Source organism: Cladophialophora immunda (assembly GCF_000835495.1).
Source record: "Cladophialophora immunda strain CBS 83496 unplaced genomic scaffold supercont1.3, whole genome shotgun sequence".
Classification (NCBI taxonomy): Eukaryota; Fungi; Ascomycota; class Eurotiomycetes; order Chaetothyriales; family Herpotrichiellaceae; genus Cladophialophora; species Cladophialophora immunda.
In genome coordinates this window covers 5903406-5929992 of record NW_015622543.1, presented here as the reverse complement: position 1 = coordinate 5929992, position 26587 = coordinate 5903406, and the positions used below count along the sequence as shown (strand labels likewise).

Genomic DNA, 26587 nt, shown 5'->3' with positions numbered 1-26587 from the left:
GAGCGTTGAAGTCTTTGTTGTACGAGCACTTCGTACTTGGCACTCGAGCGGCTTGATTTTGGCCTTGGCAACGCGCTTTGCTCAACTGCTGACCCAAGAAGAAAATGGGAGTGAACGCAATACTGGACAGCATATGAAAAGGTGGCGCCATCGTCAACTTGCTCCATGTCGGCTTGGCCGTTGCTATACTCGCGGACGGCTCGAGTCGGCCTATGCGATAGATTTGAATGAACCGAGACAATGACTACATGCAGTAGTTTCCAGCCATGATTGAGGATATCTTGGGAGAAAGCCACTGAATAGTTGAACTATGAAGAGCCAGCCAAGGATGAAGCCTCCGCCGCACTGCTTTCCAAGATTACCTCCTATTTACAGAGTCTCGTCATGCTTCCCATCAGGCAGATAAGACCACGATTCGCACTCTTCTCTTTCCCTTCTCTCTTGCACCACTCTTCTCCTCTGAACTCACTCTAACTTTCAGCTGCTGGAACAGCTCAACAGTGACCTCATCTTGCTCATGGCCTTTCTCAAAAACTGTGAGCTGGTAGGCCTCTGCATTGAACTTGCTCTCTCGTTTGAGAGCCTCGCCGGATTTCAGGTGGAAGTCCTCAAGTCGAACTAGTCCTTCAATGCCAAACTGCGGTACGAAGACCACCATGCCGTTTTCGAACACTCGCATCACGTACCCATCAACATCGATGGCGGCCTCTGGAGATTTCTCGGCCCGCGATTTGAGCGCTTGCCCGACGTAATACTCAATACTGGCGCGGCCTGCTAGTTGGGCATTTCGGTGTCGGAAGTTGAGATTCTGACAGACTCGCTCCAGTTTGCCCTTATTTCGAAGGTCATAGTCGACGATTTCGCTCCCCTGGCCTTCATATCCGATTGCATAGGCCAGCTGACGATGGACGAGCAGATCAGCATATCGGCGAATGGGACTGGTGAAATGGGTGTAGATCTCACTAGCGAGACCATAATGTCGGTATTCTGGTTCTGCGTGCGAGCCGCTGCAAAAGTATTCGGCGGATGTCATACACCGTGTTGCCATGATTCGAATCAAGGTGTTGAAAAATGGATGCTTAGGATCTACACAAAGATCCAGCGAATCTGCCAGTGCCTTGGAACTTGACGTGTCCAGTTCAAAACCACGCATCTTCTTCAACTGCTCACTAAGGTCTGAAAAGTTCGAGGCTGGTGGTGTCGCATGGCGTCGAAGCAAAGCAGTTTGAGGGAAGACTGACTGGATCTGCCGAGCGACCGTGATGTTGGCAAGAAGCATGAATTCCTCGACGAGTGAGTTGGTGGCCAGACTCGCCTTCGTCTTCACATCGGCCAGAGAATCCGAAGACTCGCTATCTGCTTCGATTCTGACCTCCGGGCTAGACAGGTTTAACGCCCCGGCGTCCATCCGCTTTTGGCGAAGCTTTTGAGAGAGCGACAACAAAACTCGCATGCCTTGAGTGAGCTCATCCGTTGCACTTTGGTCGTCAATGCGCTTCTGGGCTTGTTCATATGAGAAGCCCTCCTTGGACAAAATCACCGATTTGGTGAAAGAAGATGACACCACTTCGGCATCTGGTGTGATCTCCCATATGGTAGAGAATGCATATCTCTCAACATGAGGTTTGAGTGAGCAAAGGTCCGTCCCGAGCAACATGGGCAACATGTCAATCCTCTTGTCGACCAAGTAGACGGTTGTACCTCGAGAGGATGCCTCTTCGTCCATGGCATTGTTGGGTTTGACAAAGTGAGACACATCTGCAATATGAACACCCACTTCAAAGTTTCCATTCGAAAGTTTTCTTGCATGGAGGGCATCGTCGATATCTTGGCATCCAGGAGGGTCGATCGAGCAAACAAATAGGTGTCGGAGATCCTGCCGGCCTTTCCAACCAGGATCCGATGAAGCAGCCGGGACCTTCCACGAGTGGCCCTCGGACGGCAAACAGTCCAAGACTGTTTTTGGAAATGGTCGATACTGAACGTCATATTCAAGAAGCAACGCTTCAGTCTCAGCATCCTTTGTCTCTAGTTCCCCGAGCGAGCGAATGTAGTGGCCAACTGGGTATCGGGTGTCTCGGTCCCATGAATCAATCGTCGCAAGGATCCGCTTGCCTATCAACTCATCGACTTGACGTGTTCGAATCCGAATCTTTGGGATGCGCTTGTCCATTGGGACCAAAAAGACGGTAGTCTGTCTGTTCCCAGACGAGCTGCCAGAGGCGGCGTCAATCGTTCCAACCAGTTGTCTCCAGTTCCGCTTGATAACTCCGACGACTTTGCAGGTTGGTTGGGCTTTTGTCTCCGCACCCGCAATGTGTGCACGTCGAACCTCTTCCTGCAGAGCCCGTCTTTCATTCTCCGTAACCACGGTCTCGTCTTGTTCCTCGTCTTCCGGGTTGTCGTTCTTGTTGACGGTTTCCTCGTCGAGGATCTGCGCAGAGGGAGCTTTCCACTGGTCTTTTGGCAGGATCTCAACCACAACGACATCGCCAGATATGGATCGATTGCTGCTCTCCCTTCCCAGAACTAGTAACGGCTTGTCAAATGCGGGGACTTTGACTGTTCCTTCCAAGTAGTTGTAGGGAGAAACATTGAACACCCCTTGATGCAGCGTTCCAGCCTTAATTCCGGTCATCATCCTTGACATGGAGTAATATTCTGGATAGAAGAGTTGCCCCTGGACAGCGCGGACTTCTTGAGCCTCAGCGCCCTGGCTCACCATGTCGAGTAACCTATCGGCGTCATCCAACCCTTCCACATACTCCCGTAGAGACAAGGCTGTTACACTCTCTTTCTTTGCTTTTCTTCTATTTTCCTGATCATCGGTGAGGACTACGATCGTAGGAGGCTTCTTTGTCACTTTCGATAAATGGTCGGTGTACCATTGCGCCGCTTTCCTCACTGAACGATCGTTTCTGTCATTGATTGACTCGCCGGTTGCTCGCTGTACCGCCGTTTCAAATCGGAACTCGTTGAAGAACAGATAGAAACGTTTGTCGTCGCTTTGAGTCAAGGACATAAGTCTGTTATAGAGAGGAAGACTCCTATTCTTCAACTCTTCCAGAACTGTCTGCAATATGATGACGTCGTGGAAGTGGGCAGGCTCTTCGAACAGGTCCATTGCACTAAGCAAGACATTGGTATCGGGGACGAGGTAGTGGCCACCGGCAAAGGCTTTGGTGCCCGTCGGCCGCTTTGATAGGATGAACTTGGGGACTGTTGGTTCTGTCAGAGCATGTAAGTCTACTAGAAGTGTAAATAGGTACATACCAACTCCATTGGCATTGGGCGCGGCTGTAGAAGCACAAGTGGTACATAGTTGTGACGAACAGGGAATATCTTTCCTCAAGTACTGTTCTCTCACAACTTTCTGAACTCGGCCACTTTTGGTTGATCGGATGAAGACCTTGCTGGAGATATTGCCGACGTTCGGGTCGGCGGCAAGGCCTCGCTTGAGGCTTTTCATCTTGCCTGCCTCGATCCACGGAAACGGTACAAATCGAGTGACAAGTCAGAGTGCGCGCTCGCGAGACTTGAGGCTGTTTGAAATCATCGAAAGATTCCCCCACATTGATTGTGCGTAGACTACGCTACCTACTTAAAGACTCCACAGTACCAACGATACGTTGACGCAGTTGAGCTGCATGTGCTTGGTAGACTCCCGCCAGCCCAATCTCCCAAAGGAAAACCGCCTTGGAAGGGAGGGGATCCTCATTTCCATCCCGCCGGCTCCCCGCGTGCGTTCAGTGCTACTGTGGTACATCGGAACTGATTTCAAATGGCACTTACGTTTGTCCGATATGGATCTTGTTCGCTTGATTGACTTCTTGGAGGTTCTGGGCCGCGTGCTTTTGCCATCGTGAGGCCTGTCTTCACAATGGGATACGATCCACCCGATTGTCTCATTGGAGGCCACTGCAGCTGAAAATCCCGCTGCGATGGTGCTGATGTTCTCCATCCCTCTCCCTTCACTGCCTTTGACTCCTCTCGGTCTCGATCCCTATAGTCAGACGAACCTTTGTCCACAATAGACCATGAAACGATAGTGGGCAGAATACAGCAGCATGTCCGCAAAGCCACCATACGTCGTGCCGCCTACAGCCGACTCATCTTCTACCGCACGTCCTGCCACCTTCATCTTTCTTCATGGCTATGGAGATGACGCTGAAGGCCTCCCACTGGGACTCGCACAACAGTTCCAGTTCTACGACAAGATGCAGTATCTGAAATGGGTCCTGCCGAATGCCCCGCACAATCACGAGGCCATGACTCGCGCATGGTATGTCCCTAAGGCCTTGCCCAATGCCATGAAGCCTCGAGTGCCTGGCCATGAAGACGAGGAGGATGCCCCGGATGACGAGACTGGAATTATGCAGAGCGTGGATATGGTGGACCGACTTGTCGAGGAGGAGATCAAGGCTGGCACACCCCCAGAGAGGATTGTCGTTGGCGGATTCAGTCAAGGCTGTGCTGTGAGCCTGGTTTGGGGTCTAACGGGGAGACTCAAGAATCAAGTTGCGGGAATGCTCTGCTTGTCTGGCTATCTACCTCTGCGGGACCGAATAGCGGAGCTGAGAAACGAGAGGGGAATCAAGGACGACGACAAAGACTCCAAAAAATGGTTCTACGTCCATGGCACAATGGACATGTTGGTCCCTACCAAATTCTTCGTACAAGGCAAGGAAGAACTAGCAAAATGGGTGGACAAGGAGAACATCGAGGAGCATACATACCCAGGAATGGGCCATTCTACGAACTCAGCCGAGCTGAGAGATATGCTGGCATTCTTCGAAAAGGCCATCCCCGAGTGAGAGACTCCGTGGTCAGCTCCTCGACTGGTGCAGTCCATATAAAAAGTGTCACCACAATACCCAGCGCAAGCATTGAATAATGGTCCTGAAGCTGAGGGGAGGCATAGCACAAAAGAGCGACTTCTGGAAGCAGATGAATCTAGCACTGTATGACCCCATAGAGCATGCTCAATTCACATCATCCGGTCGTATCTCATCGTTCTCCTCTCATAGTTTGTCTGCCTTCAATCCTAGCAGCCTTGACAAATCCTCACAATATGCAATCATCTCATCGCGGGCAAGTCTGCAAAATCCAAGCAATTCCGTTAGCAAAGACTTCCCCTGGTGGACAAAGCATCCATGACCGTGCCGCTGGATAGTCCCGTTGCACAAGGTTCTGCCACCTCCACGCCCGTGCAAGTGCCTTCGAGGCAACCAAAAGCAAAGAAAAGAGACTGTGACGATCATTGCCCCCTCGGCGTCACGGGCCCTTGATATCCATAACATAATGACAGCCCCAGAAGGAAGGACGGAACAGCAGAAGGAAGAAACGTACCGCTCCACAAGATCCACAAGTCTTGCTCCCAGAAGAGATAGTCGCTCCACATTTGGGACACCCGGAGTGAGACATGGTGCAGCTTTCTGAACAGTGAGAGGTGATAGAGTTCGATCCCGATCAGTTATTGAAGGCGACCGGACAAGAGATGATGGTGGCCTCTGGCTGGATGGACGGTGTGCAAAGGACGCGACTGAGGACGGCTTTGACCCGTTTTGACTTGTTGCGTTTGGGGAACGTTGCTGGCACAAGGGGAGGAATGGTGGTGATGTGAGATGAAGAGGGATGGAGGGGCGTTGGGTCGAAACGAAACTCGTTGTTTTATATTGGCCGATGCCCCTCCATCCGTAGCGCCGCTTACAATCGGACCGCTCATCTCATTCTCAGAAACCGAAAACCGACGCCTACCGCGACTCTTGCCCCAGGTATTCGCCGCCCTATTGATTCTGATGCGGTCACAAGGCTGAGCCCTGTCCTTGCATGTGTACTACGGCTAAGCGCCGCGTCCGGAGGGCGTGTGATACTGGTGTGTCCGGTGACATGTGTCTGTGTCGGGTTGCGGCTTATTGGCACTGTCCCGATGTCTCTTGAAACCATTCCTGCTCATGCGAGACGATGGAGCAGCACAGTTCCTATTGCGCGGACAGCTCACAGGCTTCCTGACCAGGTTGGTTTTTCCTCAGTTCTTTGGATACTGGCCTCGAAGAAATTGAAAAGAATATGGGATTTTTGCCCCCAAGGCTTCTAGTGTTCACAGCCTGGCCAGATTACTTCACCAAGGCCGACCCAATGCCCAGTCTATATACAATGCTAGATCAAACGACCGCTCTCCCCATGCGTGATCTGAAATGCCTGGTCACAATTTGACGGGGTATTTCTTTCGAATCTTCTCGCCATATCGAAAGAAGACCCAACTCATTGGCGCCATGGCGAGCGCAATAAATGCAAGCAGAGAATTGCCCCAACCCAGGCCTAGAGCCGCGTACATATCCGGCCCCGCCAGCGGGAGGAAAGCACCCATCAAACTCCTCAAAACAGTGTTGGCAGCGATCGCCGAAGCCGCATGCATGTGATATGCGTCGACGAGATACGTCTGCACCGGCATGAACGTCGCAAGCAAGCCCAGCCCGACGAACAGGGTGCCGATGATGGGCATTATCCAATGAATGCCTTTGTCCGCGGACCATCCGTACCAGAACAAGCCGATCGGGATGAGCAAACTACCCGGAATCAACGGCGGCAACCTGTATTCGGGTTTCATTTCGCCCTTGGCCGACATCTTCTTGACGACCTTGTCTGACAGCGCTCCAAAAATGACCAGACCAGTCATGGATCCAATCCCAATACCGAGGAAACTCAGTCCCACTGTGCCTTGGCTGAAATGGTATTGTCCTTCGAAGACAATGGTGAGCGTGGTGAAGAGGAGGTAGAGGTAGCCGTAGACCACGGCCATGTAGATGGACAGCAAGAGGACGATCGGGGAGAAGAGGAGCATTTTGGTGGGTCGAACAAGAGCACGGATGAAGAAGTCGCGCATGGGGATGCCTTGATCGAGCTTGGAGCGAAGCTCTGGATTTCCCGTTTCCTTTCGAAGTCGTTTCGCCCGCCGCTCCAGGAGAACGGGTTCGAACGTCTCGCGCATGAATATCACCGAGAAGAACAACGCAACACCGCCGGCGATCGTGATGACCCAAAAGATCCAGCGCCAGCCTTCGTCTTCTCCCAGATATCCACCTGCCACCGGCCCGATGACCGGGCCCATCAGCGGTCCCAGGGCAAACAAGGCCATCGCGCCACCTCTCTTCTCTTGGACAATGAGATCTGCAATGGAGCCACCTCCGATGGTGAGCGGGCAACTTCCAGCGATTCCCGCCAGAAGGCGGAATACCAATAACGACCCCATGTTCGGTGCCAAAGCACAAGCCATTGTCCAAATCACGAACATAAAGTTGCAGATATGGTAGATCGGTAGTCGACCCCATATTTCGCTGCAAGGAGCGAGGAACAGAGGGCCCAGGGCGTAGCCCAGGATGTAAATAGAGACAATGAAACTGGCGATGGTTTCGTTGGACGAGTGGAATTCTTTCATGATCAGCGGTGTGGCCGGAGCAACCATGGATGAAGCCAGTGGTGTCAGGAAAGTGACGCTGGAGATGATGGCCACGTTTGACCATTTCTTGCGGTTTGTCCAGTTGATGGCCTTTTCGGGATCATTTGGCCCATCCCAGTCGACGATATTCGGGTCGTGGTCGACGGTTGTGACGGGCGGTGCCTTTTCGTCCGCATCCTCAGTCGTGTCGATGACGGGAATGCCATGTTCTACATCGGGGTCGAGCCGTCTTATGCTGCGTTCTTCTTGTTCTTTCTCCGAGAGGGAAGCTGAATGACTGGAGGTGTTCGTTTCGTCGCGGTCGAGATCCTTGTCGTCGAGAGCAACAGGATCGGGCGACTTGGCCGCCATGCGATCTGGAAGTCCATTGTGCCTTGTCAGTACGTGTCCACATCCTACAGAGCGAGCATCTGGAGGTATTGCAACGAAGGAGGTTGTTTTGCAAACGCACCGTTGGTCGCTGGGTGTTCGAGTGGTGATTTTGTGGGGCCAGCCCCCAGAGAGTCAGCACGTAAGCTCGCGTAAATGGGCGTCCCGTGCCACGCGCAAGGATCGATCGTTCGAGGGGAGGATGAAGCTTAAAACAATGATAGAATGGGCGGTCGTTTGGCAGAACTTGGGCAGAGCGAGAGAAGACGAATATCAAGGAGAGACAGGCAGGTTGATGCACCAGAGATGGCGCTTCTGCGATCTCGGCGGAAATGCTCAGCTAGCTATTTATTTAGCGGTTCACAAACTCTCTCTCTTGCTCCGTCTCCATCTCCATTGCCCTTTCAACGGCCCTGGTGGCCCCGTATCAAATGCAACTGGTCTTCGTCTTTTCGCTGTTGATTCCCCTCTCCACCTCTCGGCAAGGGCGATATCCGTGTGGATGGGGCGGCCATAGTGATGGTGCTGGGCTTTAACTCCGGCACCAGCATAAGCAGTAGTATCCTTTGTATGTTGCCCAACTTGTGTGTCGAAGGAGCATGTCGATGATGAAGAAGAAGTACTGACGGTGTAGCAGTCTAAAGAGCCCTTCGAACTCTGCCATCAGTCGTTTAATGGGTAGGAGACTAGGGGGCTTGGGACTTGTGGTCGGTCTCCTGCGCAGGGCACGCGACAAATCCCCCGACGCCAATATCTGCACAGGGTCCCTTGTGCACCCGACACAAAATAGTTATGCCAGCTGTTGAGTTCCAATGGATACTCGAGAACCACTGCGGCAAATTACAGCCTGGGGACACCCTCTGGTGCCTCCACTTCTCCAACTCTACCTAAATCACCAGCCTGGAGCTTCCATGGAGAGTCCGCGAGCTGTCTTGAACCTTGCCAAGATGGGCAACGATTCACCAGAAAGACACACATAGAACACATCCCTTAGTAGAGGCCGAGGCCGATAACGGAAAGGCTACTCAAGTGAGCGACATGATATGGCAGCCATATAGCTCCCTATAGCTGCGCGACGACTCTAGCTGGAAGACTACATACATGCAGGCCACACGCCCATTCTACGGACCACTTCCAATCACTTTCTGCGATCTGGGTTATATCGCTAGACCAGCGCTGTTTTTCTGCCGTGGCTCTATACGACGTTAGCTTTGAAATGCCGGGTTGGGCCACAGAAGGGCAGGATAGGAGAAACCTCTCTCAATCCGCGGCCCAAACTAATGAGAACACTTACCACCTGCGGCTTCAAATGTGCCATTAGGTAACCGGCGGATGCTCTTGAATGGTGTTAGCATGGACACAAATTGCAGCGGCAGGGAATTGCCCTGTGATATAAATTGGGACCGGCATGGGGTACTCACTTGGGCTGAGCTCTGACCGGGCGCGATCTGCACACGGAATTGCTGTTAGCCTGCATCAAGATGCACTCCTCGGCTGGAGAAGGGTCGATCTATTCTGAGCCAGGAAGGTGACTCACAAAGGTAGTGTTATGGCCTCTCGACTTCATGAACGCGACTGTCTCGTTGTTGTACGCGTATTCAAAAGACACTTGGTTTGGAATAAGTTGATCGTGAAGGCGTGGCTGCGCCAGCGCCTGCGGAGCTGTCATGTTCTGGTCAAGCACATGGACCAGACTCTGAATTGTCGCCGTAATGATCCGCGAGCCTCCCGCGGCTCCAGTCACATAGTAAAGCGTTCCATTCCCATACTCCACGATGGTGGGCGAGATGGATGACAGTGGTCTCTTCCCTGGTCGCACATAGTTGGCTGGACTCGGAACGTATCCAAAAGCATTCGACGATCCAGGGATGGAGAAGTCGTTCATTTCGTTGTTCATAATCACACCTGTTTCTGGAACCAGAACCTGCGACCCAAACAACAGATTGATCGTCGTGGTCAGGGAGACAGCCATCCCCGAGGCATCTGCCGTCACGATGTGAGAAGTGCCCGGAGTTTCCAGGGATTCGATGCCTGCCGGGTCGTACGCCGAGACATTCAACGTCCGGAGATCTGAGATTTTGCTCCGAATGTATCGTGCCGACGCTTCAGAGAGCATTTCATCTTGAAACGCCGACAGGTTATGCACAAACGAAGGATCACCGAGACTGGTTCTCTCCCCATATCCAAACCTGATCGCCTCGTCCAATCGATGAGTGCTCAGATTGACGGTTCCGGCGTGGAAGAAATCGGGATATAGCTCAAGGGTCTTCAGGACCGAGAGGGCGACCTCGCCAGAGCTCGGGGCGCTGCAACTAAACAGACGATATCCCCGGTACGTGATGTTAGCTGTTGGTCGAATGGCGACAGTGTAGTTGTGCAGATCCTCGAGGGTCATGGTTCCGTTCGCCGCTTGCACTGCTGCGATCGTTGCCTCTGCAATCGGGCCTTGGTAAAAGGCATCAGGTCCTTCCTGTGCAATGGCTTCGAGCGTGTCTGCGTATCTCTTCCGTGTTATCGTGTCTCCGGTTCCGAGTAAAGTCCCGTTAGGTGCGAAATCGATTGCCCAGTTTGGATCGTCCACGAGGAAGTTCGGCACGGCGGCGGAAGCCATACCAGATTCCATATAACGCACCAGGTCCTCGCTGACTGTCCAGCCATATCTCGCGGTCTTGATGGCTCCTTGCATTACCTGATTCCAGGGGAGTTTCCCGTAATTCTGGTGTAAGTGAGCCAGGCCTCGAACTTCTCCTGGGACTCCGCTGTCCAACATGAGCCTGTGAGCATCTCTCGCAACTCAACCACGTACCTCGCCAAACCCCCGAAAATGCTCGCATTGGTGTTATTGTTATACATGTCCTGGAAAGCAGCAGCAGGGGCTGTTTCTCGGAAATCTATCACTTCGTAGCTCCCATTTGAACTGCGGACGATCATGAAACCTCCACCACCAATGCCGCTGTGATACATGCCAATAACTCCGGTGCAAAACACAGTGCCGACAAGCTTGACGACTGTTACCTTGGGCTCTTTCGATTGTTACTTGAGTAGCTGACTCACCGCATCTGCAGCATTCCCACCCTGTCGGAGCAGATCAATGCCGATGTCGCTGCAAACACTGCTCTCGCTCGCTACAGCGCCCATCGAATCTGGCGCATACTGTTGCCGAATATGAGGGAGGGGATTGGCGCCAGCCTGTTGGACCAACGGCGGGACAACCAAAGCACAGGCTAGTTGCAATAACGACAACATGATGAACAGCCAGCTTGAAGTCTTGAATGAGCGTGCAGGGTGCAATGGAAAGAAAGCGCCGGCAAAGAGTGACGAAGCCATCTTTTCTAGGGGGGGTGGCAGTCCCGCTGCAGCTTGAAGCCCAAGTAGGCAGCTTCACACGTTGATCCAGGAACAGGTAAATGTAACTTGGAGTGCGGGTTCTGTCCCACGATTGAGGCACGCGAGCCCTCACAAGACCCGTGGAGGTCGCTCGAATGACGCAAGGAACCCTTCAGCCCTCCAGTCAACAGCTTTAGCTACCGTTACAGCGCATAACAGCTCGAGGATCGACAGACAAGCTCGACTGGACTAGGAGGAAAATGTAACTAATGCTGCTAGAGACGACCAGCCATGCAAGAGCAAGCAAGAATGCGTATATAGAGATGGAGAAGGGAATGAACTAGAAGAATATCCCCCAAAACGGCCTGTAATCAAGTGGGAAACAAAATATCGAATTTGGCAGCCCGGCCAGCGCCCACCGACCATGCAGGCGGACAACAATCAATGATCACCCACTCCTGTGTTCCCGTACTAACAAGAACAAGAGATAAACGACGAGACAATATCCAAGGAGCCCCAAGATACACCGACCGCCGGTCCCGATTCCCGGCGGATTTACCCGCCTTATCGAGAAACACCAAAGTCAACCATCGGTGTATGAATGGGCAGGTATATACGGGGAAAGGGAGGAGAGCACGAGAGTAATCAATAAACTGTGCAATAATAATGACTACGGTGGCAACCCCTTCCTTTGATCTCTGTCTTCCTTAGCGAAACAATGCCAGGGATCATTGCATCGACACCCAATCGGGGTTGATAACGCAGAGTATCAGGCACTGTCTTGACGCCGCAGCCTCGTTGGATCTCCGCGAGGACTTGCTACAACTTGGAAGGTCTCGCTTCACCCTCGGCCGAGCATACTCCCGTCTTATGCATGTCCAGCTGCTTCCTCAGGAGCTTGAAGGTCGCGTTTCTTGGAAGGGATGTCACCTCCCACACATTTCCCCGCAACCTTTTGTATCCCGCCACTTGCCTGTCGACCGTTTTCTGAATGTCCTGGAGCGCTTGCACCTTGTCTTTTCGCTCTTTGACATGGTCTTTGAGCACGACGTACCCTGTGGGCAATTCGGTCATCTTGGTAGCATCCCACACTCCTCCAACGGCAGCATCCAAAACGGCAGGGTGGGAGATGATGTATGCTTCCAGCTCAGTCGGAGATACCTGGAAGCCATTGTACTTGATCAGCTCCTTTGTCCTACCCACGACCTGTAGATGTCCTTCGGGGGAAATAGTACACACGTCGCCTCTAGGAATTGCTGTTAGCCTCTGACAAGAATGACTTTTGCCACATATGAAACACTGGTTCCCCAGGGAGAGTGGAACGTACGTATTGTACCACCCGTCTTGATCAAAGGCAGTCTGGTTCGCAGCGGGATTATCTACATAACCTGCCGTCATGTTGGGCCCTTTCAGCCACAGCTCACCCGGTCCGCCTTCTGGGGCATCTGTGCCGTTTTCAAGACGCAATGATGCCAGTATATTCGGCAGCAATGTCCCGCTCTTTCCCAGTGGCATTGGTTCTTTGATCTTCTGCCATGTCACATATGGAGCGGCTTCTGTCATCCCGTAGAGAGTTATTGTCTTCCATGGGCCGCGTCGCAGGAACTCTTGATAATCATCTTGCTTAAGAGGCAGTGGACCACAAGTCATGTGCCTGATGCTGGAAAAGTCATATCTCGAGGCCAGATCTGTGGTTGCTATTGTCAAGGCGGTCATTGGCGACACTTGTGCCGCTGTCGCTTTCGTCCGATGGATGGTTTTGGCATACATCTCAATCTCAAACGATCCCATGATAATGTGCAGCATGCCGGTCCACGGTCCAAGGAACAAAGGTATCGTTGCTGGGACCTCGCTATTAGTATAAGTCTAAATCGCGCAAAGCCAGGGGGAGGAGGGTTGTGTCCTCCAAAAGACACACTTACTGTTAGCGATATGCACAAAGGGCGTATACGAGACAATCTTCTCCTCTGGGGACCAATGATCCGGATCGTGTGCCCACATTTGTAAGACATTGGCTATGTAATTGTACTGCGAGAGCCCGACCCCTTTGGGATTACCTGTCGTGCCTGATGAAAGGTGTATCGATGCCAACCTCTTCTTGGTGTCCGGATAGTGAGGTACAGATAATTGCTCAGCGGCCATGAAATCTGCATGGAGGTGTCGGAGCCCTCGAATCGGTGAGCCGATGGCAGTCAGTACTTCCGGATTCCTCAAGTCCGAGCATTTTTGTTTCGCAAGTTCAATGGCCTCCTTCACTGTTTCCCAAACTTTCGAGTATACTACCACGAATGTCGGCTTCGACACTGTGAGAGCATGCGCAATCTCGCCTGCCTTCAGCTGATGATTAATGGGACAAAACACGCCGCCCAGCCATAGAACTGCGTGGACAGCTTCGAGGTAGGCAACACTGTTCGGGAGGATAATGGCCCATCGACTTTGATCCTGCGGGCTGTACCACTGTGTCAGGCCTGTCGCAAGTTTTCCAGCATTCGACCGTAGCTGGCCTATAGTTAGTGTGCGATCTTCTACATCATCCTGAGCGATGACGTGGTGGGGTTGTAGGGGTGGAGAGCGGGCGCTGCCATGGAGGAGTTCTGTGAGGTTGAGATCCCCAGGAATGGCAATGTCTGGATCTTCAGATCTATATATCTTCATTTCCGGGTTTGTTGATCTACTTTCTTGCTTGTGGGAAAGAATCCGTCTCGGAAACGCGATGGATGCTGAGGCACCAGGGCATAGCTACCTCATCTATTGGAGACGGGTCAATCGTTCGAGTCGACATTCACGAACACGTCGATGAGTGCTTCGCGGGCCCTCACGCTCGATACCTCGGAAAGAGTGTTCGACGGCGTGTAGCTCGTTGTACTGCCACAGGGCCATCAAAAGCCGGGGCCCCGCAGAACCAGAGCCCCTCATACACACCTCGGTTATTGCGTGCGCGGTCATCCCTGAATACCGATGCTCGGAGGTAGTCATGGTTCACAGATTTGCATGCCGTGGCATTTATTACAGATAATATGGTATCAGCAACGGGGATTGACAGGCCGATGATCGGTGATCGGTTTGTCGTCCAGCTTGTAGGTCACATCTTGGCTCGTCCTCCAGTCTCTGGCGGACGGCGAGACGGCGAGGCGCATCAAGGGTCGAGCAGGTGGCCGACACGTGTTCCCTGGCACACAACAGCGTTTTCTTCCTGCATGTTCTCCCTTTCGTACACCGTCCGGCGACTCTCCGAGCGTTGCAGCGTGCGTCGTGCGTGGCTTGAGACCTGGCAACACTCAATCAGAACCATGTCTTTCATTGCTGGGAGGCACAGTATGACACTGATCGACAATTCCAGCACTCCCAGGGGAGGTGCCTCGAGGGTGTGATCTCCGCCATGCAGGTAAACCACATGCCAGACTCGATTTCCCATACCCCCCTTGCGATGAGCATGAGATCTGAACGAACTACTAATTATGCTCCATCAAATTCATTCTTTGTTGACAGGAGGTGCTTCCCCGAAGGTCGTGACGCAGCCCATCGTCAATGCTTGCCCGTGGATGTGTCAAGCTTTTGATGCCCACATCTTCTTTAGGCATATGACCCAGCTCCTTGAGTTATAAGCCCGAAGCAGAACTCTACTTTTGATCATCTGTTGATAATAATGGGCCAGGGAAAAGGGGGATCCCCAGTCAGGGTCCTAAATGATCCCTGATCTGCCGGAGAATTCTTGGATGTCGCTTTGCCCCCTTGATTGGTGGTGACTAGGATGGGTCTGCTAAGAAGCGAACCAGTCCTGGGGTTGCCGATTTAACCGGAGCGAAAGGCCTTGATGATGTCAATCGGCGTGGGATAGAAGGTCGGTGGGCAGCCTAGAACTTTTGATGGACATGAGATTTACCGCATTCATCAAAGGTGGCATCTTTTAGCATCTCACTTGTTCACCAACCCCTTCCGACTTTCCAGATCTGATTTGTTCAAGGGGTTTCTGTAGGTCCGCGATCTCAATCTGCTCATTCAAATCAGAGCCAGTGGAGAGATTGAATCTGCCCACACCCCTTGCGTTGGAGCCTGCTGTTGTTGCTTCTGTGTGGGAAAGAATTCCTGCCGCGTGTGCGTGTACGGGCATAAGCAGTCCGGATGCACACGGTCGCTGTACGTAACTAGGACCGACTGCGTGAGGGTCCAATGAAATGGAATTGACGGCCCATCCTGCAGGGCGGTGGGTAGCCGGCGGAGAGTCGATCAAGGTCTAGACCATCGCCACGACTGGGTTTGTCCAACGACATGTCTCCGTCTCCCTTCTTTTCTCTTTGCTCACACCCTGACAAAACGCTCACTCAGGGCCACCAGGGCCTGTGCTGACGCCCGCAAAAGGTTCTTTCCGAAGGATCGATGCCACTGGCGTCATGCCACATGCATTCTGCAGTGATTAGCCTTTGGTCTGTATTATTAAAACAACTTCCACATTTCGAACGCCAGCGCGGGACGGGGTCCTGGCAAGGAGACAGTCTGGGTCGAGCATGCTTTGCGTGGTATCTTCTGATATGTCTTCTATACTCTTCAGAATAGGGGTCAATGTCTTTCCATGACCTCCAACACTCCATCAGGATGATTCGGAGTTGCGTGCAAGCTGAAAGCTGAGCTTCGAGCGCAGTTGGGGGCGGTCACTAAAGGGCTGCCTCGGCCAGTTGGATGCGCAATTGTGGATTTCAGCCTGGCGTGCTCGGTGCACAAAACCTAGGTTAATAAAGTTGAAAGGGGAAAAGTTTAAAGATTTTGTACGATTCTCTGAGATGAAGAGTTGGTGGCACCAGCGGGCACGCAGTAGTTGACCGTAGTAGGAGTTCTTCAACAACTTTGTCCAAGTACTTCCGGCCTTCGTACTCCGTATGTTATGCTCCCTGTTAGCTTCTGCAGAATCAAATGCTACCCTGCCTTAATCAATACTCGCGCCGGACGGTCTCACTTTGACTGCGCACGTCCCTACAGCCCTGAGAGACGTACTTGTTCTTGGGACTGTTGATGCCTGTCCCCTCCGGAGGCCTTTTCCTGGCCCCAGTCTCCGATCCTTGAGCTACAGCACCGGTACCAGCACTACTCGACTCCTCTATCGTCCTTTCACCATACTCCTTCTGCTCCCCTCAGTTTCTCCTCGCCCATCTAGACAGCAAGCCGATTTCTCGTGCGACTTTCTATCCTCTAGGCTCCCACATTTCTGGGAGCGACGCAGTTCCATACTTGCAACCTACTTGTCGACCTCGACGATAGATTCTCCTGACAAATCCGTGTCTCGAACTTGACTGTATCACCTTTCGACCTCCGACAAATGAAGCCCTTGGCGGCGTCGACTTGGCTTTGCAATAGACCGTCTACAACCAGCGGACCTTACGAATGTCTATGAGAAAAAATATCCCCTTTATCTGTCAGAGCCAGGTGTTTGAGGGTGGGAGGTAACATCAAATGGCAGTGATGGCTGAACCACCTGATCCTAGGCCGTCTCTGCCTCTCATCGAACGACAGTCACTATGTCTCCCCAGCATCGAGCCCGGCGTGCCGGCCCAATACGGAGAAGACGGTTTCCTTCAGAACCTTGCGAGGCATTTCCCGTCCCGCGAGAACAATGCTCTCGAGAAGTTGGTGCAGCTGAAACGGGAACTCAAGATGGCGGACACCGAATCCTTTTGGAAAAAGCTGATGGAAGGCATGACGGAGATTTGCCATGCGCAATACGGATTCGTTGCGAAAAGGATATTATCGGACGACCACCATTCGGCGGTAGAAATGCCTCCGTTTGGCGAGTCGGGCTCTTGTCTTCTGGGCGTCGCTTTCTATTATAATGATGGCGACAAGCAGAAAGCTATGCACCGTGACTACAAGTATCTCGCTTGGGGCTCGCCCTGCGCCTACATGAAGCACGACAAAGTCTTCCTGATCCCGGAGCACATGAGTTCGTTCATCACTCACAACCCCAATGCTCTTCCCTTCCCAGCAGAAGGCTATATTGGAATTCCCTTGTTTGCAGATGGCAAGTGTTTTGCCCATTTTGGCATGATGTGGACACAAGAGGGCCTCGATCGGCGAGAGACTACTTGGAGTTACACCGAACTTCTGCTACATTCGTTGGAGGACATGATCGTCGAGCGTCTTTTGAGCGGCCAGGGATTTGTGAAGCCTCGGAATCGAAATACCAGCACAGCCAGACTGACTCACGTCATCCCTCGTGAAGCCATCACCCCTGGAACCCAGTCTCTCAAGCCGTATGCCAAAAGTCTGTCGCACGAACTAAGGACGCCGATGCAAGGTGTGGTGGGAATGCTGGATGTCATGCATGCGACGGTACAGGAACAGATCGAGGGTGTTTCGGACGCCACTCTCCGCCAAGTTTTTCGGGGTCTGAGAGAGAACATCGAGATCATACAAGACAGCGCTAAACGGGCTGTCGAAGCTGCTGATAACGTCGTCCATGCGTACGACATGAACATGCAAATTCCCGACACCCCCTCAAATGAGAACGAATCGCCAGCAAATGTATCCACTGGCTACTTCGATTACAAACCAGCGAGACTGATTGAAGGAAGTGATATCCATTTCAATTCATACAAGCGCCGCCGAAGTAGTCCAACGTCCTGGCACTTTGGGAACGCCACCAAGATACGACAACTTGGACCAACAACTCGCGTCGACGTCTCTCCCAAAAGCAATGTAGGCAAGTTTCCACCTCCACAAACGATTCCTTCCGACGAAGGCGTTCCCACGATCGTCACTTCCGTACCCGATTCTACGACACCTGGTGATCTGCACACTCCGTCGACGAAGGTTTCTTCAGCAGAAAGCGACGCGTTCCCAACACCAGGATTAAAACACTGTCGAATTCGACAGCTGATTCCCATGGTGATCTACGAGTCTTTGCGCGTTGGAGGCAGACCTGATTCAGCTATTGGGGAAAGCACCGACTTGGGTGAAAGAATTGTGGTCAGATCACGCTCATCAAATGGCCACATTTCCCAGAAAACCATTGAATGGTTAGTGGCTGAAGACGTGCCCGAGACCCTGTTTGCAGATGAACGAGACTTGACCAAATTGGTGTCAGCTGTGCTGCTGAACGCCATCAAATTCACAGAACAAGGCAGCATTACTTTGCATGCCCGACTTTCAAAGACGCATCGATTCCTCGTTATTAATTGCAAGGACACCGGCGATGGGATCCCGGAAGATTTTCAACCCGAGTTATTCAAGCCATTTTCTCGGGAGGACGACTCGTTAACCCGGTCAAAGGAGGGTCTTGGTCTTGGTCTCCTTGTTGCTAAAGGGCTGGCGCGTCGTCTTGGTGGGGATATCATTCTTGTGGCGTCAGACATTTCTGGCCCATACAAGGGTTCCGAATTCGAGATCAAGGTGCCTTTTGAGCCCAACGAGATTACGGCAAGTCGTTCTGGTACCCCTAGTAGCAGGACCCCGGAGGGATCGAAAAGCGCCTCTCAGCCGGTGGCCACGTTAGCTCCTCCGGATCTATCACCCAAGGGCCACAAACATTCGAGACCCTCAAAGATTTCCATGCCATCTACCGACGACTACCGATCCCGTGGACCGCGAACACCGGTGCAGACTAGTCCGCTGAAGAAGGACACGTACGATCGGTACCTAGCACAGAAGCATCCTCTTACATTTTTAGTTGCGGAAGATAATAAAATCAACCGAAAGCTACTCGTGAACATGCTCGGAAAGCTGGGGTACAAGGATGTACATGAAGCCTTTGACGGGAAGGAGGCCGTCAGAATCATGCGCGAAATACACAGCAGGGGAAGAAATTGCAGCAAATCGAACGGGAAACGATCCGCAAAAAAGGTGGACGTCGTCTTGATGGACCTCTGGATGCCCGAAATGGATGGCTATCAGGCGACCGAGCATATATTGGAGATGTTCCAGCATCCTCAAGGCGAAGATGAATCCGACTGTGGGCGCGCGACCCCTCCCATTGTCCTAGCTGTCAGCGCTGATGTCACTGACGAGGCCATCGACCGGGCCACCAAGACGGGGATGGAAGGATTCATGACAAAGCCATACAAACTGGCAGACTTACAGAAATTGATTGTTGAATTCTGCGTCCGAAGCGATGGCGTTGTTCCTGCCCCCGGTTGATACAGAGGATTCTCAAAAAGGAGAAAGCCAGATCTTCCCTGGGTGGTGGTTGATTCGTGCCTTCTATGGTCTTGTATATACTTAAACAGATACTTTATATGTCACGATACACATGACGAGATGGTTAGAACAATGATACCCATTCATGATGAATTCAGAACCGAGGCTCTAGACATTGTGAGAACACACAAGTCAATGACCAGATCGAGAAGGACTAGGGAAAGCTGTCCCTTTCGTTGTGTTTCGCCAATCACAAGGCTCCCACTGTGTATTCTCCCCATCCGATCGCCATCGCTCAAGGCGCCACCCATTATGACATTCATTCGTTCCTCATGCGCCCTATCCACCCAGTATTCTTTGCTGCCTGATCTCTCTGGAAAGTATAGCTGTGTTTCCAAGAAAGACGTGATATCTCTCTTCTGTATAACTCTTTGGCCTTATCCATCGATATATCGCCACACCCTGACCAAATATCAACCACTTTTGATACCTGCTACGAAGACCTAGAGAAAGGGATCTAATATGCCTACTCCGTTGGACAAGGCGATGCAATCTCGTGTACGTGGTATCTCCTGGCCCTAGTTACATGTACGGCATTATGCCTCGACACTTTAATTTCGTCACTGTCTCGAGGTCACACTTGAATTCCGGTGACATTTACATTGCTCAAACTGATGTGGCGACTAGAATTTATTCTTCGGTATGTTTCAGGACGTCGATCTGGAGAGTCCTGGTTTGCCTTGTATCTTTGGATGAGGACTTCTATTGCCGACGGCACCGCCAGCACCTTTTCTGGCCCTTTCGAATCCCCCACCCGAACAAGATACCTAGTTCGACCCAAAGCTAGGGATGGCTCCTGACTTTTTCTACCTCTTCTTAGGTTTTGCGGGGTTGGTGACTCTCGCATCATTGTGGAATATGTGGGGAGGAGATATGTTCCCTGCTGAAGGCGATCCCACCGGCGGTATGATCTCGTCCCTGCTACGCAACAACGACTCTCAGTGCTTTAATCCCAGCACCAAAGAATTGAGCTAATGGACACAGATTTGGAATACTGGACCGAAACAGAGCTGAGGCGCTGGCTGAAACTGGTAAGTCTGCAGTCGTCTTGCATGTGTTACCGTCGGTCTGCTTCAGAGATCAAGAAGCTGATGCCCGGCTCTAGAGGAATTTAGCTCCCGACAACAAAATGACCAGAGCCGAGCTTTTAGAACGAGTCAAGGCGAATATAAGACCTCAGACGACTTCCTAAGTATGACGCGACGGGTTCGAACAGGCAAGGTGACGATGGCTGCCGGTGTTAGCTATGGCGCATTGACGGAAAAAATACATTCGTGGATTATGGTTTCAGAACCGCAAGGCGAACTAAGGATTTTGTCTGGAAACGCGCGAAGTGCAGCACTCTGTACGGGCGTCCCCTTAGTCTTTCTTGGTAATGTGTATCAACATATTCACCGGTATCAGACATTCATCTAGTTTTCTGCGCGAGCACTGGTGTGCGCTGGCTTTTGCTCATGAAATAGAGGCTGCCTGGCCACCATCGCCACCTGGCCGGCTCAGCCTCGTAGCCTCGTCGCAAATCGGGGACACCAGAATACGATGCGGAGAAAATTGCTCAAGCTTTGAAAAATAATTGGAGCGTGTTGACTCTCCCATCGTGTGCCCACCCAGCACCTTGAAAGCCTTCCCTTCCAGCATGCTGGCTCTCGAGCGCAACGCTCGCAGTTTCTTCCTCCAATGTCGCGCTTCTGCCCGGTGTCGACCATCTCAACCAGTTCTGCTTCGTGGCAACCCCCAACGACGCGGCCTGGCAGCAGCCATTGAGCCAGAACGGCCTACCATTGCCCCAGCAGGGAAACCTTTCTACGTGACAACTCCCATCTTCTATGTCAACTCAGGCATGTGTGCTCATCCTTCATCCCTAACAATAACCTGCTGACCATGGACGCTACGGTGCAGCACCCCATGTCGGCCACCTCTACACGTTAGTCCTCGCAGATGTTCTCAAACGATGGGCAAAGCTTCGCGGCGATCAGAGGGCGACCCTACTGACGGGAACCGATGAACATGGAATGAAGGTTCAAAAGGCTGCTCAAAAGGCGAACACCGACATCAAGTTGTTCTGCGATCACCACGCTGAGCAGTTCAAGACATTATGTGACGCGGCCAATATCGACTATGATCGCTTCATTCGTACCACGGACGAGGACCATAAGGATGTTGTCCGGTATGTCTGGGAAGAGCTGAACCGCAGTGGATACATCTATGAAGCCAAGCATGAGGGATGGTACTCGGTCAGCGACGAGACTTTCTATCCCTCAACTCAAGTCCACAAAGTCCTCGATCCCTCGACAGGGTTAACGAAAATCGTCTCCATCGAGACTGGAAAAGATGTGGAATGGACTTCGGAGATGAATTACCATTTCCGGCTGTCCGCTTTTCAGGCTCCCCTGCTGAAGTACTACGAGGAACACGCAGGCGCCATTGTCCCAAAACAGCGCATGGCCTTCATTATGGACGAGATTCGAAGTGGACTCAAGGACCTCTCTGTTTCTAGACCTTCATCGCGGTTGACGTGGGGAATTCAAGTTCCAGGTGACGAGAGCCAGACTATCTACGTCTGGCTCGACGCCTTATTCAATTACCTGACAATGACAGGATACCCGTTCGTCAACCGAAATGATCCGAACATGGTTTGGCCACCGAACTGTCAAGTCATTGGCAAAGACATTATTCGTTTTCACACGATATACTGGCCTGCTTTCCTCATGGCTTTGGAACTTCCTGTGACCGAAAGATTCCTGACCCACGCTCATTGGACGATGAACAATGAGAAGATGTCCAAATCAGCCGGGAATGGGGTCAATCCATTCTACGCCATGGACCGATTCGGAGTGGATTGTATTCGATTTTTCATGGCACACAATGGGGGTATTGTCGACGATGCTACCTACGACAATTCCTTCATTGAAGAAACGTACAATCACTTGCTGAGGGGTGGTCTCGGAAATCTGATTCATCGTGTCTTCAAGAGCAAGCACTTCGACGTCCGCGAAGCGGTCAGGTTGGCCAAGGAAGACGAGAGTTTCTCGAAAGCCATCACTCAAGACCAATGGCCCTCAAGTAAACCGGAACTGAAGGCCATTCATGCCAGTCTCAAAGGTCAATATGCCAAATTATGCACTGTGAGAGAAATCGCAGACAGCCACATGAAGGAACCAGATCCCCGGAAGGCCGTCCAGTCAGTCTGCGAGCTCATTGGAGAGGTATGGAGTGTCGAGCATTCTTTGGAGGTCGCAGAGCTAACCAGTTTTCAGACCAACAAGTTCTTTCACAACACCGGAGTCTGGAAGATTATCAAGAGTGCAGACCCCGAAACAAGACGCATAGCCAATTACGTCCTCTTCACGAGCGCGGAATCTATCCGAATCATGGCCATCCTGCTCCAGCCATTTATGCCTGAAAGAATGAAAGCCGCGCTTGATTTGATGGAAGTCAGCGAATCAAAACGGGCATTCGAGGACGCTGTTTTTGGTGCGGATTTCGCATATGGCCCTCCAGCGCTCGAAGCCAATGCAAAGGCGTCGGCTGATGTCGTCTTTCCAATGCTGTTGTCGTCTCATTGAAAACACCATGAGAAGCCACTGGATCAAGCACAGGGACAAGCCTGCTTTATCGTTCGACTCCAGCATGGAAGACACAATCACCTGTCGCCTTTCCCATCTTCTCTGAGGGTTTCCCGGGACCGAGCCTTCCACGAGCGAATATTCTCGGCAACTACTCTCGAAGACCCGGTAAGCTTCACGGATTGCTCCAAATGTGGTAAACCTGGGCCGAAAGTCAATACTCTTTCGCCCTGAAATCCACTCGGACGAGGGCGCGAGTCCCCCAACTTCATTTTGATTGTTGTACCTGCATTAGCGCGGTCAGCCGTACCAGAAGGATTTGATAAAGGCTGCAACAATCTTGTATTTTATCTGTCCCAGATAACCATGTACTTTCAGAATTCTACGCAGCCAGCCCACTTGTAACATTCTCCTTGGACACCTGGTGCTCATGATCTGATCTTTCAAACAACAAAGACGGGTTCCTCGTACGAGATAAACGGCAAGAAGGCAGGGCTCGAGACACCCCTCTTTCGCGGAGAGCCAACTCCTTCGCGAGCAGCTGGCAGCTACCAGATATTTCAGATACAAGGACAAGGACGTCAAGAGAGCGAGGGAACTGAGCGAAAATCTGGGTGGTCATGCTGAAAGTTCCAATACGACGATATTTGCCAGTCTATTCAGGGAATGTTGATCTCGGTGGTTACCAACATGGTAATATTAGACCATCGGGAAACGTGATATACACTTTGTGCCTCAAATTTGAGGTCGAAGACATGCATTCCAATGATTGGCTCATCTGATCAACTATATAAAGAGGCGAGCCAGGATGGTCCCCGACGTGAGCCTCAAATTGATGGAGTGCAAGCCTTGGTACTGTCTTACAAATGTGGAATCGAGAATGGGATTCCCCCAGCCGTTAAAACACGGGTCTGAACAGGTTGAAATAAAGGGTGAAGCAGAAAGGTGTGTCCAGATATTCGGAAGTCGGGTTGACGGCATCTTGTGGGAAGTAAAAAAGCGGTCGACCCAGAATGCCCTACCAGCTTTCCCTGGAGTTGACAGCAGACTGCTCAAATTGTACCCTTGTCCTCTTCACCCACGCCCTTTGTGCATGGCGGCGTCCATTCCCACCAGTGCTTTAGGAGTCGCAATATCCAGGGGATTTGCCGCCACTGCTCCCAGCCCACTGCTGGATCGTCAAGACGGTCGTGTACACACAACTTGCCAACCCGAAGGCAAACATCAGATAATCTAACCATCTCTGCAGGTCGGTCTTTGCCACAGCCTTGAGATGCAACAAGGGAGGGTAGCAATATACCAGCGGTATGCATGCGAAGCTGCCAACTAGGGCGACAAACTTGTCCAGATCGCCCGCACCACCCCATGCAATGAGCGAACATACGCAAACAAGGAAGAAGCGAAAAATGTTCTTCTGCCATTTGATGTAAGGGTTGTATTTGCCCGAGCGACTGAATAGTTCATTTTCCATGATACGGATGGCCGGGAACAGTTGGAGCGGTGTGCTGAGAAGGATAGCCAGGGAGTAGAGAAATTGCACAGCGTTGACCATCTTGCTATCTTGAGGCAGATTGAGAATGACGACCGTCTTGGTTTTCGACCCATATGCAGCGTACGAGAGCGCGCCGATGGAGGTAAACAGAATGGTGATGACGACCATGACCGTAGCCAAGACACCAGGGAAGTCTCGAGGTCGCTTCATTGATTCTTGAATTGGGATGATCAGTCCTACGCCTTCGAAAGTGAAAATAGCCGTGCCGATGAAAAGCGTCCAGGTTGAAGGGTTGAACAAGGTGATATCTGAAGGTCCTTTGTTGTCAACGATGGTGGCAATGTCGTAGTAGTAAAGGTAGATGAGGCCCACGAGGATGAAGGCGTCAGCGATTAGAGCTGTGAAGCCGAGTTTTCCGATATCCCTGATCAAGCTCAGTGGCAAGAATATGACAAGTTGCATCAGCACCATGAACTTGATGTCGATGAAAGTCCTGCACTTGGAAACCGCAAGGACGAATGCCTGTAGATTCTCCGACGTGAAGACGGTATATGCCGATACAAACCCAATCTGGCTAAGAACGATGGAGAACAGAATCATTGCTCTCATCCACTTCCCGTAGAGAATGCCGCCGATGTCGCCGAACGAAGCCTCGACCTTGTTCCGCGTGCTTATGAGCAAGATAAAACAGTGATAGCTGAGGACGGCAACAGCTAGCAGGACGAGGGAAGAGAAGAGCATGCCGCCGTTCAAAAACGCCCGCGGCAAGAAGAGGACTCCTGTGCCAACAAAAGATTTCAGGAGGAGGAGGGCTGCATTGAGACTGCTGCCCGTTCCAGTCGGCGGGCGCTCCTTGTGTCGTCTTCGACGGAGTCCACCCGGTGTAAGCAGAGCACTATCCTCCAAAGGCTCTCGATCGCTGCCCTCGTCGTAAGCATCCGATGAGAAATATTCATCTGGTTCAAGAACCTCGTCGTCCTCCTCTAGATCTTCACCCGCGAAGTGTCCGTAGAGCGTGAGAAACTCTAGAAAATTATTCGTAAAAAGCCTGGGTTGAGCATCACTTGCAGAAGCATCCTGCCCGTGTGCTGCAGGAGAACCCTTCCAGGCTCGACCCGAAGGGGTGGGACTCTCAGCAGCTCTACGCAGAAAGTTTCTGCGGAATCCGCCAGGCACCCGGATGTTTTGTATGTCCAAGGTGTCACTTTCAGGCTCTGGTCTCGGCATAGTGAAACTCTTGCTCCTCTGAGCCTTGCCAGGTTGGTTTCCTTCCTGTTCTTCTGCCCATCGATAGACGGCACGGGTCATGTCCCCACCTTGCAACCGGAGACTGGAGAACTCGGGTGAATCCAAACCGCTCCCTGGTTCGCTCAGATCTAATCGGAGAGGTCTACCTCTCGATGAGCCTTGATCCGGCTGCACCAAATGTCTTTTCACCACCTCGGGGTCCTCTGTAGGTCCTGGGCTTCCAGCCACCTCACGAGGGTTGAAAGAGCCATAATTGCTCCTCGGTAATCTGTCGTGACTCCCCAGTCCTGCTGCGGCGCTCAATAGGGGCTGTCTCGGGGAAGAGTCGTTTGCGGGAACAGGTGGTGTACGAGTTCTAGGAGGAGTTCGATTCCCAGTATCGGCCAGAGCTGTGGATAGGGCAGACCGACCTGGGCCTGGCAACGACCCAGACTGATCGAGTTTGGGCAGGGCAGAATCATTGTTGTCGGCTGCGATTTGCTGAGGCGTCGGGACCTGCTGTACAGGGGGCGTATTAAGACGCTGCGATGGCACAGGAGAGCATAATCGTGCTATCGACGTGTTTCGGGAATGCGCGCTGCCTCCTGCTGGACTACTTGGACGTATGTCCACAGGGCTGGTTCGAGATGTTGTTGACGACATTGAAAGGCTGCTGAGTTCAAGGCAGAATTAGGAGCGACAGACACGACGACATATGTAGAGTGAAACGGCTTGCTCAAACCCAAAGATATCAAGGATATAGCATGTGATCGGTACGAATGATCAAAGGACAAGTGCTTGTGTGGTGCGCTCGTGGCAAAGAAATAATAGGAAGTGCTTTTTCGCCTGCGACGTAACTGGCCAGCATGATGCAAGCGGCGAAATCCCCTGCGGACTGCGCGGAGGATGCCTCGGCGTGGTTTGCTTCTGCGGTCAAGGCCGAGAATAGGCGCGGGACCAATA

At 52.1% G+C, this 26587-nt stretch overlaps 8 protein-coding genes across 8 annotated transcripts; 3 read left to right on the top strand and 5 right to left on the bottom strand.

Annotated features, from left to right (window-relative positions):
* Positions 1-130: 130 nt before the first annotated feature.
* On the bottom strand, positions 131-3537 carry PV07_06389 (uncharacterized protein). Its single transcript, XM_016393362.1, has 2 exons — positions 3274-3537; positions 131-3219 (listed from the first exon to the last, which is right to left on the bottom strand). The coding sequence occupies exons 1-2, from the start codon at positions 3467-3469 to the stop codon at positions 395-397; spliced, it is 3021 nt and encodes a 1006-aa protein (XP_016250881.1). The 5' UTR covers positions 3470-3537; the 3' UTR covers positions 131-394.
* A 198-nt stretch (positions 3538-3735) lies between these two features.
* PV07_06388 (uncharacterized protein) lies at positions 3736-5086 on the top strand. The gene has a single exon (XM_016393361.1). It carries the CDS (start codon positions 4068-4070, stop codon positions 4812-4814), a length of 747 nt encoding a protein of 248 aa, XP_016250880.1. The 5' UTR covers positions 3736-4067; the 3' UTR covers positions 4815-5086.
* A 930-nt stretch (positions 5087-6016) lies between these two features.
* PV07_06387 (uncharacterized protein) lies at positions 6017-8476 on the bottom strand. Its single transcript, XM_016393360.1, has 2 exons — positions 7911-8476; positions 6017-7815 (listed from the first exon to the last, which is right to left on the bottom strand). The coding sequence occupies exon 2, from the start codon at positions 7808-7810 to the stop codon at positions 6206-6208; it is 1605 nt and encodes a 534-aa protein (XP_016250879.1). The 5' UTR covers positions 7811-7815; positions 7911-8476; the 3' UTR covers positions 6017-6205.
* Positions 8477-8859: 383 nt separating this feature from the next.
* Positions 8860-11616, bottom strand: PV07_06386 (gamma-glutamyltransferase). Its single transcript, XM_016393359.1, has 6 exons — positions 10883-11616; positions 10635-10828; positions 9366-10587; positions 9250-9276; positions 9123-9165; positions 8860-9023 (listed from the first exon to the last, which is right to left on the bottom strand). The coding sequence occupies exons 1-6, from the start codon at positions 11153-11155 to the stop codon at positions 8986-8988; spliced, it is 1797 nt and encodes a 598-aa protein (XP_016250878.1). The 5' UTR covers positions 11156-11616; the 3' UTR covers positions 8860-8985.
* A 225-nt stretch (positions 11617-11841) lies between these two features.
* Positions 11842-13810, bottom strand: PV07_06385 (uncharacterized protein; the record flags this gene model as incomplete). The annotated part of the gene is made up of 3 exons (XM_016393358.1): positions 11842-12401; positions 12483-12996; positions 13078-13810. The coding sequence occupies 3 exons, from the start codon at positions 13808-13810 to the stop codon at positions 11975-11977; spliced, it is 1674 nt and encodes a 557-aa protein (XP_016250877.1). The 3' UTR covers positions 11842-11974.
* A 1830-nt stretch (positions 13811-15640) lies between these two features.
* Positions 15641-19432, top strand: PV07_06384 (uncharacterized protein). The gene has a single exon (XM_016393357.1). The coding sequence runs from the start codon at positions 16601-16603 to the stop codon at positions 19277-19279; it is 2679 nt and encodes an 892-aa protein (XP_016250876.1). The 5' UTR covers positions 15641-16600; the 3' UTR covers positions 19280-19432.
* Positions 19433-20921: 1489 nt separating this feature from the next.
* On the top strand, positions 20922-24229 carry PV07_06383 (methionine-tRNA ligase). The gene is made up of 3 exons (XM_016393356.1): positions 20922-21177; positions 21239-22545; positions 22597-24229. Exons 1-3 carry the CDS (start codon positions 20976-20978, stop codon positions 22903-22905), a joined length of 1818 nt encoding a protein of 605 aa, XP_016250875.1. The 5' UTR covers positions 20922-20975; the 3' UTR covers positions 22906-24229.
* PV07_06382 (uncharacterized protein) lies at positions 23486-26446 on the bottom strand. The gene has a single exon (XM_016393355.1). The coding sequence runs from the start codon at positions 26285-26287 to the stop codon at positions 24026-24028; it is 2262 nt and encodes a 753-aa protein (XP_016250874.1). The 5' UTR covers positions 26288-26446; the 3' UTR covers positions 23486-24025.
* Between the last annotated feature and the right edge of the window lie 141 nt (positions 26447-26587).